The sequence below is a fragment of the Bos mutus genome, chromosome X (assembly GCF_027580195.1).
Source record: "Bos mutus isolate GX-2022 chromosome X, NWIPB_WYAK_1.1, whole genome shotgun sequence".
NCBI classification, from domain to species: Eukaryota; Metazoa; Chordata; class Mammalia; order Artiodactyla; family Bovidae; genus Bos; species Bos mutus.
In genome coordinates, this window is record NC_091646.1 from 121042607 (window position 1) to 121061414 (window position 18808).

General features: G+C 40.1%; 1 protein-coding gene across 5 annotated transcripts in view; it reads right to left on the reverse strand.

Moving 5' to 3' along the window:
- CNKSR2 (connector enhancer of kinase suppressor of Ras 2) overlaps positions 1 to 18482 on the reverse strand; it is a 284773-nt gene extending 266291 nt beyond the window's left edge. For 2 of the 5 annotated variants that reach the window (XM_005897733.3, XM_005897735.3), the window contains exon 1: positions 17637 to 18482. In XM_005897733.3, coding sequence (XP_005897795.1) covers positions 17637 to 17700 — 64 coding nt within the window. In that variant the 5' untranslated portion in view covers positions 17701 to 18482. The remainder of the gene's footprint in view (positions 1 to 17636) is intronic. The other 3 variants (XM_070365342.1, XM_005897734.3, XM_070365343.1) reach the window with 2 other exon arrangements.
- Between the last annotated feature and the right edge of the window lie 326 nt (positions 18483 to 18808).

Below are 18808 nucleotides of genomic sequence, written 5' to 3' on the forward strand. Positions count from 1 at the left end.
CTGCTTGCTTAGCTTAAATCCAGGCATTCTTATTATAAATAGGCACACATTGGTTTTTTCTAGTAGAGTCATTAGAAGCACTTATATATAAAAGCCTATCTTATTTTATTTAAAAAAATTGTTTTTAAATTATCTTAAAGGCATTACAGTGAATTTTTTAATAGTAGGAGAGGTAGGTTTTATTATCTATGAATTTTACTTCAAGAGACATTAAATAATGCCTGCCATATAAAGGGATTACTGAATCCAAAAGGATTGATGTAGGAAAAAAATAAGGTAGACTACAATGTGTGAGCTTTATTTGGATCCTGATTTATGGGGAAAAAATTATAAAAATGTTAATGATGTTTATGAAACTAGAAATTTGAACTAGATCCTTAATACTAAGAAATGAATTTTGGTGTAATAATAGTGTTGTAGGGGTATGTATCATGTATATATATTTAAGCCCTTATTTTTTAGAAACACAGCAGCCTTTAATTTTTTGTGATCTTATTACTGGTAAATCAGTAAAAAGAAAAATGTTAGTAGATCCCTAGGTATTATTTTGCTGTATTTATTATTTCTGTGTGTGATGATCGCAATTGTAAAAACACGCTGACAGAACAGCCTCATTTGCAAAAAGATACCTCAAAATTAGAAACCATGTTGTTTAAACATTAGACATATCTTAAAGTTAATGGAGATGGAGACTCATTGTGTTTCCGTATTTAAAAGTTTATCTTTTACCACTTATCAACACAAATGTCAACTTTTTCAAAGAAAGTGATGGAATTCTCAAAAACATACCCAAACAAAATTAATTTTAATTTGTATGGATTTTCAAAGATAATGAGCACATTAGGAGAGAAAAAATGCTTTACAAAATCAAATGGACATTAAGCCGACTTGAAAATAGTTGATAATTACCACAGTTCACAGTTGACGTTAATTTTTAAATATCTATTGTCCTGACTATTGTAGCTTTCATAAAAACTGAGAGACTTCAAATCATTCTCTCCACAATCAAAGGACAATTTAAGTTGTTTTCACTTATTTTAAAACTTCCAGCCTAAAGCAAACTCACCTCAACTCTATTAAAGGAAAACAAAAAAGAAATAGAAAATATTATGTTTCTGTTTCTACGCTGGACAAAGTTTAAAGTTTCAAAAATACATGCTAGAACATATATTTTACATACACATGCAAAACCACATGTATCATTTAAAAACATAATATGGGTGCAACTTTAGCTATCATTCAGTTCAGTTCAGTTCAGCCGCTCGGTCGGGTCTGACTCTTTGTGACCCCATGAACCGCAGCACGCCAGGCCTCCCTGTCCATCACCAACTCCCGGAGTCCACCCAAACCCACGTCCATTGAGTCGGTGATGCCATCCAACCATCTCATCCTCTGTCATCCCCTTCTCTTCCTGCCCTCAGTCTTTCCAGCATCAGGGTCTTTTCCAAGAGGTCAGTTCTTCACATTAGGTGGCCAAAGCATTGGAATTTCAGCTTCAGCATCAGTCCTTCCAATGAACACCCTGGACTGATTTCCTTTAGGATGGACTGGTTGATCTCCTTGCAGTCCAAGGGACTCTCAAGAGTCTTCTCCAATACCACAGTTCAAAGGCATCAATTCTTTGGCGCTCAGCTTTCTTTATAGTCCAACTCTCACATCCATATATGACGACTGGAAAACCCATAGCTTTGACTAGACAGACCTTTGTTGGTAAAGTAATGTCTCTGCTTTTTAGTATGCTGTCTAGGTTTGTCAGAGCTTTTCTTCAAAGGAGCAAGCGTCTTTTAATTTCATGGCTGCAATCATCATCTGCAGTGATTTTAGAGCTCCCCCAAAATAAAGTCTGTCACTGTTTCCATTGTCTCACCATCTATTTGCCATGAAGTGATGGGACCGGAGGCCATGATCTTAGTTTTCTGAATGTTGCATTTTAAACCAACTTTTTTACTCTCCTCTTTCACTTTCCTCAAGAGGCTTTTTAGTTCTTCTTCACTTTCTCCCATAAGGGTGGTGTCATCTGCATATCTGAGGTAATGGTACCTATCAGTACCATTGTATAATACAAGTATTCAATTGATGAAACATCTTTAGCTCAACTTCACCACTCTGTATTTAACAGTGATTTCACAATAGATTTTTTGATACATAACAATTAAATTTTCTCCAGCATGTAAGGTTTTTTTTTGGGATTCACTATGCCTAGTGGCTCAGACAGTAAAGAATCTGCCTGCAATGAAGGAGACCAGGGTTTGATCCCTGGGTCGGGAAGATCCCTTGGAGGAGGAAATGGCAACCCACTCCAGTACTCTGGCCTGGAGAATTCCACAAACAGAGGAGCCTGGTAGGCTACATACATTCCAGGGGGTTGCAAAGAGTCAGACACAACTGAGCACAGGAAACCAAAAAATTCATGTGACTCAATTTATTGCAATATTTGCTGTATTCCTATGGTCTAGAACCAAACCCACATTATCTCCAAGGTATGTCTGTATTTGTAGTAAAATGTAATACTCCTTAGGAACATCTACTATAGGCACCATTACTTCTAGGGGAGGGGTGATTTTTTTCTTTAATTTATAACAACATATTAAATATATTTAAAAATACTCTAGATGTTTATCCATACTACTCAAAGTATAAGTAAGTTAAAGTCACTCATTTGTGTCCTACTCTTTCAACCCATGGACTATACAGTCCATGGAATTCTCCAGGCCAGAATACTGGAATGGATGGCCTTTCCCTTCTCCAGAGTATCTTCCCAACCCAGGGATCGAACCCAGGTCTCCCACATTGCAGGCGGATTCTTTACCAGCTGAGCCACCAGGGTAGCCCTAGTACAAGTAAAATTTATTATTATTATTTTTTTATTAAAGTATAGTTGATTTACAATGCTATATTAATTTCAGGTGTACAACATAGTGATTCAGTATTTTTACAGATTATATTCCATTTAGAGGAATTATAAAATAATGGCTATATTCTCTGTGTCATATATTACATCCTTGTAGCTTATTTTATCTCATACATCCCTTTCCCCTATCAGTCCTTCCTCTGACTCCTCTCCCCACTGGTAACCCACTAGTTTGTTCTATGTATCTGAGTTTGTTCCTGCTTTTGTTATATTCATTTATTTTATTTTTTAAATTCCATACATAAGTGAAAACATGCACTTTCAAGTGAGTCTTTCTCTGTCTGACTTACTTTATTAAGCACAATACCCTCTAGATCCATTCATATTGTTGCAAATGGCAAAATTTCATTCCTTTTTATGGCTGAGTAATATTCCATTGTGTGTGTATATGTGTGTGTATACTGTATCTTCTTTATCCACTCACCTGTTGATGGACACATAATTGCTTCCATATCTTAGCTATTGTGAATAATGCTGTTATGAATGCTGGGGCACACGTATATTTTTAATTAGTATTTTCATTTCTTTCAGATATATATCCAAGAGTAAAATTGCTGGGTCATATAATAGTTCTATCAATTTAATTTTTTGAGGAATCTCCATATTGTTTTACACAGTGCTGTGCCAATTTACATTCCTACCAAGAGTGATCTAGGATTCCCCTTTCTCCACATCCTCGCTAATATTTATTATTTGTGGTATTTTTGATAACAGCCATTTTGAAAGGTGTGAGGTGATAACTCATTGAGGTTTTGATTTGCATTTCCCTGATGCTTAGTGATGTTGAGCATCCTTTTTCATGAGGTACCATGCACTTTCATTAGCAATTCTTTCAGAATAAAACATCTCAGCACTGGGTTGTTAATCAGTGTTGAAAATGTTAGTTGCTCAGTTGTATCTGACTCTTTGTGGCCTTATGGACTGCAGCCCGCCAGGCTCCACTGTCCATGGAATTCTCCAGGAAAGAATACTGGAGTGGGTTGCCAATTCCTTCTCCAGGGCTGGTGATAGTAGTATCCTAAAGCAGATCTTTAGCCTAGGTCACTTCCCTCATAGCTCAGTCAGTAAAGAATCTGCCTGCAATGCAGGAGACCTGGGTTCAATTCCTGGGTAAGGAAGATCCCCTGGAGAAGGAAATGGCAATCCACTCCAGTATTCTTGCCTGGAAAATCCCATGGACAGAGGGGCTATAGCCCATGGGGTCTTAAGAGTCGGACATGACTTAGTGACTAAACCACCACCACCACCACACTCAGAAGAGGAGAATATCAAACTCCTGGAGTACACTTAAAAATAACAAAGATGAAGGACTTCTCTGGTGGTCCAGTAGTTAAGACTCTGCACTTCCACTGCAGGGGGCACAAGTTCAATCCCTGGTCAGGGAGTAAGGTCCCACATGCTACACAGTGCAGCCAAAAAGAAACAACAGATGTCACCAATACTATAGTCATATATGTGGCATTTTTGTCACTGGCTAAAGTCTTGAGTAAAAACTACCACCACCAAACAAACGACACACATACACTCCTACAGAGGTCAAGAGAACTCAATAACCACAGCCCACCTTATCACACACTAAAGAAAGTAGGTCTGATGGAGAGGACATCCACCTTTTTGCAAGGATTCCCAGGATTCCTCTCATGTCACATCTACCTCTGGTAGAAAGGCAAGGTAAACATATTATGTTTCAGAACCAGTTAGAAATTCATTCAAACTCTGCTTCTTGCACTTAATGTTTATTCATTCCTCAAAATATTTATTGAAAACTTGCTGGATAAACATTTGGATATATAGGGCAAAGTGACTCAGTTTCTAAAAAAAAGTTTCTTCATCCGTAAAACAGGGATAATTCCAACCTTTCAGGGTTAGGATAAGCATAAGATGATGCAGGAAAAGCACCTAGCACAGGACATGCTATATAGTACACAGTCAATAAATATTATCTATTAACAGTTCTGCCTCTAAAGATTACCAATAGAATTAAACTTCCTCCTTAATTAAAAAAAAAAAAACTGACATTTATCATGCACTCGGTATATACTAAGTATTGTTTTAAGCATACCACAACCCTATGAGGTGCATAATATTTTCGCCCCTATTTAACAAAAATGAGAAAATCTGGCAAGTCACTTAAACTCTCCCTAAGATCACATAGCTAGGAAGTAATGGAGCCTCAATATAACTAAGCCAGGCATCTGATTTCAAAGTACTCTTTATAATATATACTGCTGCTGCTGCTAAGTCGCTTCAGTCGTGTCTGACTCTGAGCGACCCCATAGACGGCAGCCCACCAGGCTCCCCCATCCCTGGGATTCTGCAGGCAAGAACACTTGAATGGGTTTCCATTTCCTTCTCCAATGCATGAAAGTGAAAAGTGAAAGTGAAGTTGCTCAGTCATGTCCGACTCTTAGCAACCTAGTTGTGCCAATTTTTAAAAGGTAGAAAATTCAGGCAACTTTAAAAAGTTAAGCCTGAAGATAATTATGTATAAACTTGAACTCTGTTCTTCATTCACAAAAGTATAAGTCCAATCCAGTAGGCAGAAAAAAGAGTTAATGTTCAATCTAATTACAGCTGCACATCTTTTTTTAAATTAATTAATTAATTTTAATTGGAGGCTAATTACTTTACAATATTGTAGTGGCTTTTGCCATACATTGACATGAATCAGTCACGGGTACACATGTGTCCCCCATCCTGAACCCCCCTCCCACCTCCCTCCCCATCCCACCCCTCAGGGTCATCCCAGTGCACCAACCCTGAGGACCCTGTCTCATGCATCGAACCTGGACTGGCGATCTATTTCACATATGGTAATATACACATTTCAATGCTAGTCTCTCAAATCATCCCATCCTTGCCTTCTCCCACAGAGTCCAAAAGTCTGTTCTTTACATCTGTGTCTCTTTTGCTGTCTTGCATACAGGGTCATCGTTACCATCTTCCTAAATTCCATATATATGTGTTAATATACTGTATTGGTGCTTTTCTTTCTGACTTAATTCACTCTGTATAATAGGCTCCAGTTTCATCTACCTCATTCTTTTTAATAGCTGAGTAATATTCCATTGTGTATATGTACCACAGCTTTCTTATCCATTTGTCTGCCAATGGACATCTAGGTTCCTTCCATGTCCTAGCTATTGACAGCTGCACATCTTTGTTGAGCTACTTAACTTTTCTGTAACTTATCAGGAAAAAGGGTGTTAACAACTGTCCTTTATTTCACTTTTAATACTACTACTACTAATAGATGTGAAATGCATGAGACCTTCCTAACATGTCCGAATGAGGGGAAGAACCAAGCTGTACTATAGGATGTTTGCAAAAATATACCAAAAAAGTAAAAAACCATGACTCCAGCCAATCATGCTAAATTCTAACTAAAAATATAACTCATTTCTAGCTTGAATATCTTCAGTATAGAAACGGCTCCTGGCAAAGTACGATACTTGAAAACACCGCATCCTCCAAGGTCAAACAATTTCTTTCCAATCTTGATTACATTATTAGATTGATCAGCAAGCCCTTTCTTCACAGGTCAAAAGTAAATTTCAGTGGGAACCTACTCAAATTGATCACAAACATCACATAAATGGAATCTGAGTTAACAAGTTTTTATCATGCTGCTGCTAAGTAGCTTCAGTCGTGTCCGACTCTGTGCGACCCCAGAGACGGCAGCCCACCAGGCTCTCCCGTCCCTGGGATTCTCCAGGCAAGAACACTGGAGTGGGTTGCCATTTCCTTCTCCAGTGCATGAAAGTGAAAAGTGAAAGTGAAGTCGCTCAGTCGTGTCTGACTCTTAGCGACCCCATGGACTGCAGCCTACCAGGCTCCTCCATCCACGGGATTTTTCAGGCAAGAGTATTGGAGTGGGGTGCCATTTCCTTCTCCGAGTTTTTATCATAAATAGACTTAAAACATTATATCCAGGGACAGATTAGAAAGACAAATTCAGTTCAGTTCAGTCACTCAGTTGTGTCCAACTCTTTACAACCCCATGGACTGTAGCATGCCAGGCTTCCCGGTCCATCACCAACTCCCAGAGCTTGCTCAAACTCATGTCTCATCAAGTTGGTGATGCCATCCAATCATCTCATCCTCTGTCATACCCTTCTCCTCCTGCCTTCAACCTTTCCCAGGATCAGAGTCTTTTCCAATGAAGAGTCAGTTCTTCGCATCCGTTGGCCAAAGTATTGGAGTTTCAGCTTCAACATCAGTCCTTTCAATGAATATTTAGGACTGATTTCCTTTAGGATTGACTGGTTGGATCTCCTTGCTATCCAAGGGACTCTCAAGAGTCTTCTCCAACACCACAGTTGAAAAGCATCAATTCTTCAGCACACAGCTTTCTCTATAGTCCAACTCTCACATCCATACGTGACGACTGGAAAAACCATAGCTTTGACTAGATGGACCTTTGTTGGCAAAGTAATGTCTCTGCTTTTTAATATGCTGTCTAAGCTGGTCATAGCTTTTCTTCCAAGGAGCAAGCTTGGAGAAGAAGCAAGCTTCCAAGGAGCAAGCTTGGAAGAAGTTTCTTGCAAGGAGCAACCAAGGAGAAAGACAAATTATCTAGCTCTAAATATTCCATAGAAATAAGCTTCTCTCTGCTTTGACAATTCAACATCCCAATGAAAGCCTCTAGAAGGGAGTAGCTTTCTAGATAAGGAAAGCTGCCATTAATTTAATGCACAGCTGGTGCCAACAGAGACTGTCGCAAAACTCACAATATCACCAATACAGAGGGAAGCGGGGAAGAAGCACCTAGCCTTGCCATCCATGTGTTGTCTTCCACCAAACTGAACTTGGTTTTTCCATATAGGCTCTGGAAAGCAGGGAGGAAAACTAGAAACTGGACTATAATGTCTATTTTGAGCACCAGCAATTCTGTAACACTTTCTCTTGTTTTATATATTTTAATAGCTTAGTAGCTCGTTTGCATAGTCAAAATATAAGTGAATTACACAAAATTAAAATATGAACTTTCTGCACAGTCAAGTGGAAAAAACCCACAAGTCCCCAGAACTATCAAACATTTTGAAAATAATATGGATAGTTGGGGGAAAATGTATATGAAATAAACTCCCACATACACATATAAAACATACCAAAATTATAATGAGAATTCACCTAATGTTGAAATTACTCATTCAGCATAATTATTTAAAACCAGTACTTAAAAGGTTTTTAATTAATAAACTTAGTACACGTCTAAAACCACCTTATCTGCCTCTTGAGAAACCTATATGCAGGTCAGGAAGCAACAGTTAGAACTGGACACAGAACAACAGACTGGTTTCAAATAGGAAAAGGAGTACGTCAAGGCTGTATATTGTCACCCTGCTTATTTAACTTATATGCAGAGTACATCATGAGAAACGCTGGGCTGGAAGAAGCACAAGCTGGAATCAAGATTGCCGGGAGAAATATCAATAACTTCAGATGTGCATATGACACCACCCTTATGGCAGAAAGTGAAGAGGAACTAAAAAGCTTCTTGATGAAAGAGGAGAGTGAAAAAGTTGGCTTAAAGCTAAGATCATGGCATCCGGTCCTATCACTTCATGGCAAATAGATGGGGAAACAGTGTCAGACTTTATTTTTTGGAGCTCCAAAATAACTGCAGATGGTGACTGCAGCCATGAAATTAAAAGACGCTTACTCCTTGGAAGGAAAGTTATGACCAACCTAGACAGCATATTAAAAAGCAGAGACATTACTTTGCCAACGAAGGTTCGCCTAGTCAAGGCTATGGTTTTTCCAGTTGCTATGTATGGATGTGAGAGTTGGACTCTATAAAGAAAGCTGAGCACCGAAGAATTGATGCTTTTGAACTGTGGTGTTGGAGAAGACTCTTGAGAGTACCTTGGACTGCAAGGAGATCCAAGCAGTCCATCTAAAGATCAGTCCTGGGTGTTCATTGGAAGGACTGATGCTGAAGCTGAAACTCCAATACTTTGGCCACCTCATGCGAAGAGTTGACTCATTGGAAAAGACTGATGCTGGGAGGAATTGGGGCAGGAAGAGAAGGGGACGACAGAGGATGAGATGGCTGGATGGCATCACCAACTCGATGGACATGAGTTTGGGTAAACTCCGGGACTTGGTGATGGGCAGGGAGGCCTGGCGTGCTGCAATTCATGGGGTCGCAAAGAGTCGGACGTGACTGAGCGACTGAACTGAACTGAACATCTTGCTAAAAAACAGATTCTTTGGTAATCTTTGGTAAACAAGTTGGAAAAAAGTAAAATTCAGGATCTAAGTCTGCCTTCTATTGATTTTTTGTAGATATTACTTCAGAAACCATGTTCCCAGCCCATTTTAAAAATAGCAGATATAGCTAAAACAAAATAAATAGTTCAAACACACAAAAGGATACTGGTTAACACTTTAAAAGCAAGTAACAAATTTTCCTCTTCTCTATCATCTTATTAGAAGATGATTCAACCTACCTAATAAGACTAATTTCCAAGAACATTAACATTAAATAAATATAAAACAGACAAGTATGCTACATTTGATATTAGTTATGTAACAATGTTTTTACTGTGGCAAACTAGGATACATTAATGCCATTGTGAGTTTTGGTTTATTTAATAAATCTTGGTTTTTAAAACAATTTTATGTTGTGACTAATTATTCAATAGATGAATGCAGACAACTAAAACAGTAGTTATTGTACTTTAGTAAAATTTAAAATTCAATGAATTTATGCAAATACCCACAACCCTTTCTTTCCTGAAATTGCAAGAGTAAGATTAAGATAATGAAACTTCTATTAGAATTAATGATTGTAATTTAAATTGAAATTGAACAAGAAATTAAATACATCTTTCAAGTTAAAAAAAATTCTAGCATGTTTAATGGTTATTTGTAATTCAAATCAGGGCACAATTGCAATCCTTGGTTTGCAGTACTAACTAGGACATTGAAGCCTGAAGGTGTTGTTTTATTAAGAGTTAACAGGCAAAGTTATGTTAAAGTCTTAAAAATTTCACTTATTCTGACTTATGCTTTAACAATCCTAAATCTGGGTGGAGGGACACATTTCATTAGAAAAATCTCTGTAACTTGCCTACTAGTGATTATCCAGTAGCATGTAATTCACAAAAAGTCCACGAGGCACCTGTATTCAACAAGTTATGCTTTACAGTAACTTCCTATATAGATTCTTAATGAACACTCTTCAAAAAAATTAGTCCAAATATGATATTATACATGTTTCAATGCCATTCTCCCAAATCATCCCGTCCAAATAAATTTATATTTGGCTTAAAAAATTAAAATTCATTTTTCAAAATCAAAGTGAGAGATGAAAAAATATAGAGAAATGCTAAACTTAAGATGCAAGTATAAATATCTTAATTTTATTCCTATTAATAAAAATGTAAATTCAATATTAAATATAATAGAGAAGATAATGGTTCTCATTAAGCTAAAGGGCTTTTTTTCATTTTATCCTCCAAATTAACAAATACAATGCATTTTCTTCTCACAACAGAAAAATAAATTTTAATTTCTTATTTGAACTTTTTAAAAAATTTTTAAGAGGACAAATTTAAGGCATTTTCTTTCAATTTCATTCTATCAACATTCCAAAATATATAGAGTTCCTTTAGAAACACCAAAATGAAGAAACAATTAGAAAATTTGTATGAAAGAAAAAAAATGCTTAAGAAAAGGGGTATGTTTTCATTTTTTAAGCAGAAGTTTGCCTACTCTGTTGGCCTATTAAATGATTATCAGCAAATAATATTTAGAGCATAAACACAGAAGTGTTATAGATTCATTAAAATTATTAATTCTTAACAAAATAAATCTAAACCATGATTTGGAATACTGAATTGACTAGACAGCAACACAACTATGAAAAATAGACAAAGCAACTCTATTTCCACTGTATTCTGGCACACAGTATACACTTTGTCTCTGAAGTATCCATTAGAGCGTTGTATTAATAAGAGCCTTTACGTGAACTGCCATTTAGGAAAGCAGATTTGCCCACAGATCAGTAATCTGTGAATAAATTTATTTATTCGTTTACTCAGCAAATATTTCCTGAGTGCCTACTTTTCACCAGATATTTTCTTATGCACTGTAATGCAAAAAGATGGGTTCCCTGCCCTCATCAAATAACCACACAAATCAACGTAAAAATGGCAAATGGAACAAAGAAGATATACAAGGCAATAAGATAACAGGTAACTGAGGATCTGCTGTGATCTGGGGATTCAGGAAGGCTTTTCTAAGGTGGAGGATGGGAGGCCTGAGATCTGAAAGATGAGCAGGACTTAACTGGGTGAAGAAAAAGTGCAAAGGCTCAAGGGCAGGGTAAACAGGACTGAAAGAAGGCCAGTGGAGCTGGTGCTAGCAATGAGGTTTAACCGCATAGGCAACAGCCAAACTTTCAAAGGTCTTATAGGCTATTTTGAGGACTTTTTCCTCAAAACAGTGAGAAATCATTAAAATTTTTAAATTGGGGCGGGGTGAGTGAGAAGTGAAAGGGTAGGATCAGAAGAGAATCATTCTTAAGAAGTTCATTCTGACTACAGTTTTATGAATACAACAAAGATGCTATAATTATCATGACCTTGACTGAAAATTTATTTTGACCCTTGACATAGGAGAAAAAGAAGAAGCAGAGTACATAAATTTTACCTTTTCTAAACCCAACCACCACTTCTCAAACTTTTCCACTGATGTATCCATAATTGCTAAATGGAGTACACTCATAACCCTGGGAGGTTTGGGAAATGCAGCTTTAAACAGCCTGCTGCAAGCTTAAGATTCCTGTTAAGCCTCTGGTCTCATCTTTAAAATCCTGCCAATTTTGCTTTCTATAGCATGAATATAATATATGTTTGTTTTAATGTAAAAATAATGTTCTACAATACTTAGCAAAAATCAACTCTTTGGCTTTTTTTGATCATTTGACTTCCACAACCATAGAAACATACCATTTTGGGGAGCACGGGCCTATGCTATGTATGAAAACTGAATTCACTCACTGAATGCTAAGACTACACTGGCTGTTCTTCAGCCAGACACTAAAATATGACAAACTTATAAAACATAAAACTTTAGATTCCATTTTTTTCCCCAAATTACTTACCCTTCCTCGCCCCCACCTTTAAATCATTACAGATGATCCATCCTTCTAGGACTCTTTGTAGAAGTTAGTACTTCAGCTTTCACAATAAACCTTAAACATGAGGGAAGTCACAGAGAAAGCTAAAAGTAGTCCTAATCAGAGGTCACTCTGCTATAAATGAAAATGATAATTTATCATTGTTTTAAGAACAATGTCAACATTTAAAAGCCCATCTTCATTCTTCATGTAAGAATTTGGATCAGTAAATTTCTAAATATCCAACAACATAATGTTAATGATGTAATTAATCTTCAAAATAACTCATTTTAACATTATTTCCAAATTATTCCTGAGAAACAGATTTGAAACAGCTGTACCAATTCAATACACATTCTTTGTGGGCTTATTTTTGGCAGCCAAAGTTTTATAATGTGGTATTTATTTAAACTCAGGACACGATGAGAGTTTTATTGTCTTTGTGAAATGCAGATTTGTTCTTGTACTTTTGTGCCACCTACTCATGCTCCTCCCTCACTTTCCCTCTACTGCCCACCTTTCTCCTTCAACCAGACAAACCTAGACACAACCCCTCTGGTTAATCACCCTATCTCAACTCTACAGTCTGCTGATGTGCTTCTACATTTAGAATACATCCCTCTTAGAATATACCTTAATTAAATAAACTGCTTAAACAGTTGCGAAAACCCCAGCTACCTCATAGATTCTTTCCTGACTTACTAAAATCATCATCTTCTCTTTCCACTCGTGCTTGTATGCACATTCAAACTCTTAAAATTTACCAAATGTACTAATTGGGACCTATCTCTGTCTTGGCAAAGGTTTGTCAATGTCACTGCCATCCCTTACAGAGACTAATTTCTTCAAAGCAGGGAATTATTTAAATCCATCCATTAAAGAACCTTCCACGCTGAAAGACTATGTAAATAATATATAAGTACTAGAATATATCTACATAAATATACTATTTTTCCTACTGTGCACTATGAGTGTTACCTTAAGGAGCGAATGTTAATGACACTATAAATAAAATGTTTCTTGTGAACTCAACTCTATATATCTATATATCTTATATCTATATAAGGTAAACTTCCTCTTTGTATAAAATGACAAGAATTTCTGTTCCCAAAATGCCAAATCCAAAGCAGGTAACTGTTGGTTACTACCTAGTCACATTGCAATTGGGGAAAAAAAATTAATTTTTCAAATAGAGGTGATAGCACCAATTTGGTCATTGAACATATTTTTTCCCCTTATGGTGTATACTTTTCAAATTCCTGTCAGAAAATTATTTCCGATCTCTCTCTCAAGACAGTTAACTCAAAATTTTGACATTTTCCTGATTAAGATAAATTTCAACTTCAGGTCTGGTCCTATGAGGGGGAAAAGAAATTACTAAAGAGCGTTGTACCTGTCGAAACTGCTTTCTGTTACCAGGCACATTTTCCCTTAGAGCATTTACACTTTTATACTAAATAGAGCTTATTTCATCACTGTATTTTCCTCTTTTTTAGAGCTGTATACAAAACGGCTTTATCTATGTTTTAAGACCTAAAATAATGTATTTCATTTTCTATCCTCAAGAAGGCTGAGTCATCAGACAGAAATTAGAAGTCAGTGAATGCTTCTTAAAGAAAATGGTTTATAGTAAACAGGAAAGACCAGAGCAGTTAATTGTGGGATGGTTTAAGAGGCTATCTTAAAAATATAGACTATTTTAGGAATCACAATAACACAAGAGTGGATGAAACTAAGTCACAGAGACCATAAGAGAAGATCAGCAAAGTGGGGCCTGTTGGTTGACTCTGAAAACAATAATCCATTTTATTTGATCCAGAAAAGGATTAAAGATCACTGGGAAAATGTCATAAAGGGAGCTGGTCCAGGAAAATAACTTTATCTTAGTCATACGGATATTATGAAAGAATTTCAAAAGTCAGAAAAGGTGTGATAAAAAAACTGGAATCATTGGGTGTGACATGGATAAGGAAAATGAGTAATAAAACTAGTAATAGGGGTCCTAACTTGTTTAGGGGTTTTTGTTATATTTCAGAGGGCAAAAAAAGTAGACTCAAGCAACTGCAGATTATGAAATATTTCCAGGCACTGCAAGTGAACAGACAGGAGCTGAGAAATAATGTACTTTAGAGTAATAGACTAAGCAAAAATTAGAAACAGTTACTGTACTGACCTACTTTTGTACCTTTTTCCAATAACTGCTTTGTTTTTATTTACTGTAAAAAAGGATTTGGTTTTAAAATTTTGTCAAAACTACAAGAGGACTGAATGCAATTTCCAACTGAAAAAGGTTAGTTTCAAACAATGTGTATTTGATTTTCTCAAAAAATATTTTTATAAAATTCATTTTTTAAATTAATTTTGAAGGCTATGAGACATTTCCAGATTGTGTGAAGTACTATCAGGATAATATGGGACATAAATGCTTATTTTACTGACTCATGAGGAGTTCATATATTTACTGGAACTAACATTGACACTGTCTCATACCAAATTTTCATTGTCAGCAGAAAATCCAATGAGTATTGGATTTTACAAATAGTGAAGCTGGGAGTGAGCAAAAAATATGGAAGTATTTCCTCATAGCACTCAATTAACACAGATTAATACTTAGGTGTCCTGAAATATATTTTAATAAAAAGAAATAAATCAAAGTAAATTGCAATGTATATATGGTCCTTCATAATTAAACTTGAATTATTCTATCAAAGCTTAATAATCTTGTCAGCCAGGAGTTTTTCCTTTCATTTCCCGCTCTGCTGACTGAGTTTCTATAGCACTTCTATAATTGTCTGGAAGCATTAAATACATGGCCATGCTATTTTTATATGCTTAGTGGTTCATTTCCTGTTTAGTGAAGAAAAAAAATAGCCTAGAAAGAACATAAAGCATATACCTTACTAAAGAGAGTTATAACTATCTACAATTGTGACCACGTGAAACCATATGCTATATATATGCTTTAAATGTTAAGGATGATGAAACTGTCACATTAGAAGCATGTTTTTAAAGAACTCCCACAATGCTACAGTTGTTCGAAAGTCCTATTCATGCTTTGGTCCTGCCTATATAACACTACATACAACACTAAATGAGATTTAGCCATTCCAAAGCTACAGCCTAAATTGAGTTTTAAACATTAGTGCATCTGAAGAAAGGGTGAAAAGTATTTTTAAAGTGTATTTTATAAAGTTTATTTGGGGAAAAGAGTGGGAGGGATTAATTAAGGTAACAGTGTAAGTTACCTTAATTAATTTGAGGAAATGTTCATTTCATCCAACTACTTTTTTAAACCTTATTTTCCAATGGTATTTGCAATCAAATTTATATGAAGATTATGGGAATTTCAGCAATAAGCAGTTTGGGACTTGAAATATACAGATACATCAGTGATTCTCTTCCGCTTTAATGTATACAAAGATACATGAATTCTGTTTTGTCAAATAGCGCTAAAATGTGTCACCAACAGGTAGGAAAATAAATTATTCAACTTAAATATAACAATCACTTAAAAGCACAGCAACTGATGTCAGTTCAACCTCAAAGAAGCTGCATTTTAGGCTGGAGAGATTTTTAAAGGACTAGTGTACTGAGAAACTAATGATGTGTGTCAGAATATGTACATCATATGTTCTGTATGCTTCAGTGGACCTAAAGTGTAGAGAGAGGGGAAACCTCAGAAATGTACTGGGAAGGTGGGAGGTGAAGAAGATGGAGTATGCAGCACTCACTACAAGCATCATGGGAATTTGTGAGAGGTAGTCTCTGAAGGTAATCTGACTCCCATGGAGCCAAGACAGCTTTTCTTTGAGTACTTCAGTAACAAGACGGAAACTAAAGTAATCTTATAGGCAAATTCAAAGAAAGGATTTTAATTAAGCATTCTTGCTTCTTGCATGTACTCTGGCTCTTTCTTCCATGACTGAGAAACAGAGAAGACAGATGTTTGTCTGCATCTGACACTCCAAAGGGGATTAAAATTGATGGGAATCTGGGAGAGTGGAATTTCAATAGCAAATATGAGAAGACAAGAAGCTGCAGGAAAAAAAAAAAAAGAGCCACTGCAGGACTTTGTCTTAGTCATGGCACCCATGGCACCTTAGCACAATTCACCGAACACAGGGGGGCAGTCGATAAATAATAAACTCGATTTAAGTCAATACACTCATTTGTACTGTGCTTTGCAGTTACAAAGCACTTTCCACATATTAGAAAAGAAAAACGAAGTAAATGAAGAATAAAGGAGCCAAGTAAAGGCATAACAGGAAAGCAAATGGATAAAGGAAAATCCACAAGAACAAGAGGCAGAAAAGGCTCAGGGAAAAAAGAAAAAAAAAATTTGAGTTTCCCCCTGTCGTTCTCTATCCCTTCCAATCACCCTACCTTTCGTTCTAAAGTACCTTAAGCTTAGAAAGTCTGAGTGCTAAGCAAGCCCTAAGAAGGGGCTCCCCCATCTTCGGAACGGGCATTTTCAAATGATAAGCCTTGGTCCCTGACTAATCTACCCAGAGCTTGTGCCTAAGAATAACCACGGGCAAAGCTCTAACATCTCCCAAGTGTAGCGCGGAATCGTTTTTTTTTTCCCATCCCGTCCATCCCCCGTCAGCATTCCCCAAATCTTAGGAATCTTGAGGATGGGAGGCGGTGCAGTGGTCGTGAGGAGGGGGTCCTCTACAGGCCCCTTAACTCAGACAACAGAGGGAGATAGTGAGGCAGGAAAGACCAGGGACTAGAGAAAAAGCCCACGTTTGAGATTAGGAGGGCGAATAAATTAAGTATGGTTATTAGAAACTGCAGGGGAAAAAAGGGGAGCGTCTTCAAGATGGAAGAAATGAGGGGGCACTTGAATGTGCATCATCTCTTGGGTCGAGCCCCCAGTAAAAAGCCTTAAGATGCAAAGCCTCAAGCGGTCAGAAGAGGAGGAGGCAGAGGATGCGGGGTGAGGGTGGAGGGGGGATGCACAGGAGGGAGCCACAGACACCAGCGCAAATGCTGTCCCGGGGGAAGCATGTTTTCCTCTCCTCCAAAGTAAAGCATCCCTCGAGCATCCTCAGCCCAACCTGGGGAAGAGGGTGAGCTTCACGGATCCAAACCCCTGCGGCCGAGTCCTGACCCCATTATGTGGGCTTAAAAGTTGCCGGGAGAGTTGGCGCAAGAAAAGGCAGTTGGCAGGGGCGGCCGCCAAGGGGGTGTCAGGATTCCCAGGAACAAAGGGGCCGGAGGAAGGGGCGACAGTCCCTGGGGCCTCCTCCCTGAGGGGGGAAAACCAGGGTCGCTACATCCTCCCGGCCTGAGGGTAGCGAGGGTAGCCAGGAGGCGGAGACAGGGATTCCGCCGCCGTGTTTCCAGCTTCCCATCGGGTTGCGCCGGCCACCTCCACGCTCTCCGCGCCCCTCTCCAGCTGGGAAGCCACTGGCTGGAGACAATAGGAGACCGGGATCCCGAGCCCCAATCAGTCCCGGCGGTCCCCCGCCGCCCTCGGCGCCCCAAGATCAGCCCCAATGGCGGGCTCGGCCGCGGCGGGCGACCCTTCCCTCCCGCGCGCCGGGACCCCGCGCCCCAGGGCCGCCTCGCCGTCCGCACAGCGGGCATTACCTTTCATCCAGTCCACGACTTGACTCGGAGACCATTTGCTCACCGGTTCCATGATCAGAGCCATGGGCACGGGGTCGGTTCCGCGCGGGGCGCGGAGCTCGGAGCTCAGACACAAAACGAACTCAGCAGCCTGAGCCGCCCTCAGGTGGGGTCCCCTCGCTGGTCGCTGCCTCGCTGGACGGGCGGCGCGGAGGAGGAGGCTTTTGTGTATCGAGTCTCGCGGCTGCAATGTCTCGCAGGAAACGGCGGGCAGCAGCGGTGGGAGAGGCGACGGGGAGGGAAAGGCGCCGGGGTCGCGGCTCCGCGCCGGCTCTGCTCGCTCCCCGCTGAGGTGGCGGCTGCAGCCGTGGCTCGGACACTCCGCTCGGGTCTCGGTCCCTTCGGGGCTTCAGTTCATGGCTTGCACTGCCGAGGGTCGCGCTGCTAAGGCAAGGCGCTGCCGCCGCACTCCCGAAGCCAACTTGCCCGTTCGCCTCGTGCGCGGGAGTGAAGCCCCGGGCACGACCAGCTACCCGGCGGAAATGACGAGGGGCCTCCTGCCACCCAAAATATCTCTCCGCAGCCCTCGGGTGCGGGGCGCGCGCGCCACGAGCCCCCCGCCCGCTCGCTGCCGCGCGGTCCCGCCCCCGGGGCCGACGGCAGGAGCGCGATGCGCGTGCGCGTGCGCGCCCGCACGAGGCCCGATCCCGGGGTCTGCCTGTCAGTCAGGCAGGTGCGGGCGGCTTCCAGCGTCGCGTTCCCGCCCAGCGGGCAGCCCCGGGACGGAGGCGGACTTGGAGCGCGTGCGCGGCGGCAGTGGCGGCGGCGGCGGCGGCTTTGGGTCGCTCGGTCAGTCAGTCTGTTAGTCAGGTGCCGGGGCGGCGGGAGCGCGGCTCTGAAGGGCCTCTGAGCGGACGCGGCGGCGGTGGCGGGACGCCCTGCCCACCAGTTGAGCGCCAACTGCTGAGGCGGCTGAGGAGGTACCTGTGGCCCCGCCGCCGAGGGGAGGGGGATGCCGCTGAGCGCGGGGGTTAAAGCGGGAGCCCGGGCTTTCCTCGCTCCCGCCCTCCCGCTGCTGAGTGGGCTCCCGAGGTGATTCCCGAGCCCCGCGCACGCCCGCGGAGACGGAGGCGTGGAGTGCCGCGGACGGGGACCGGGCCCCGCCGGCCAAAGACGCAGCGATGACGAGGCAG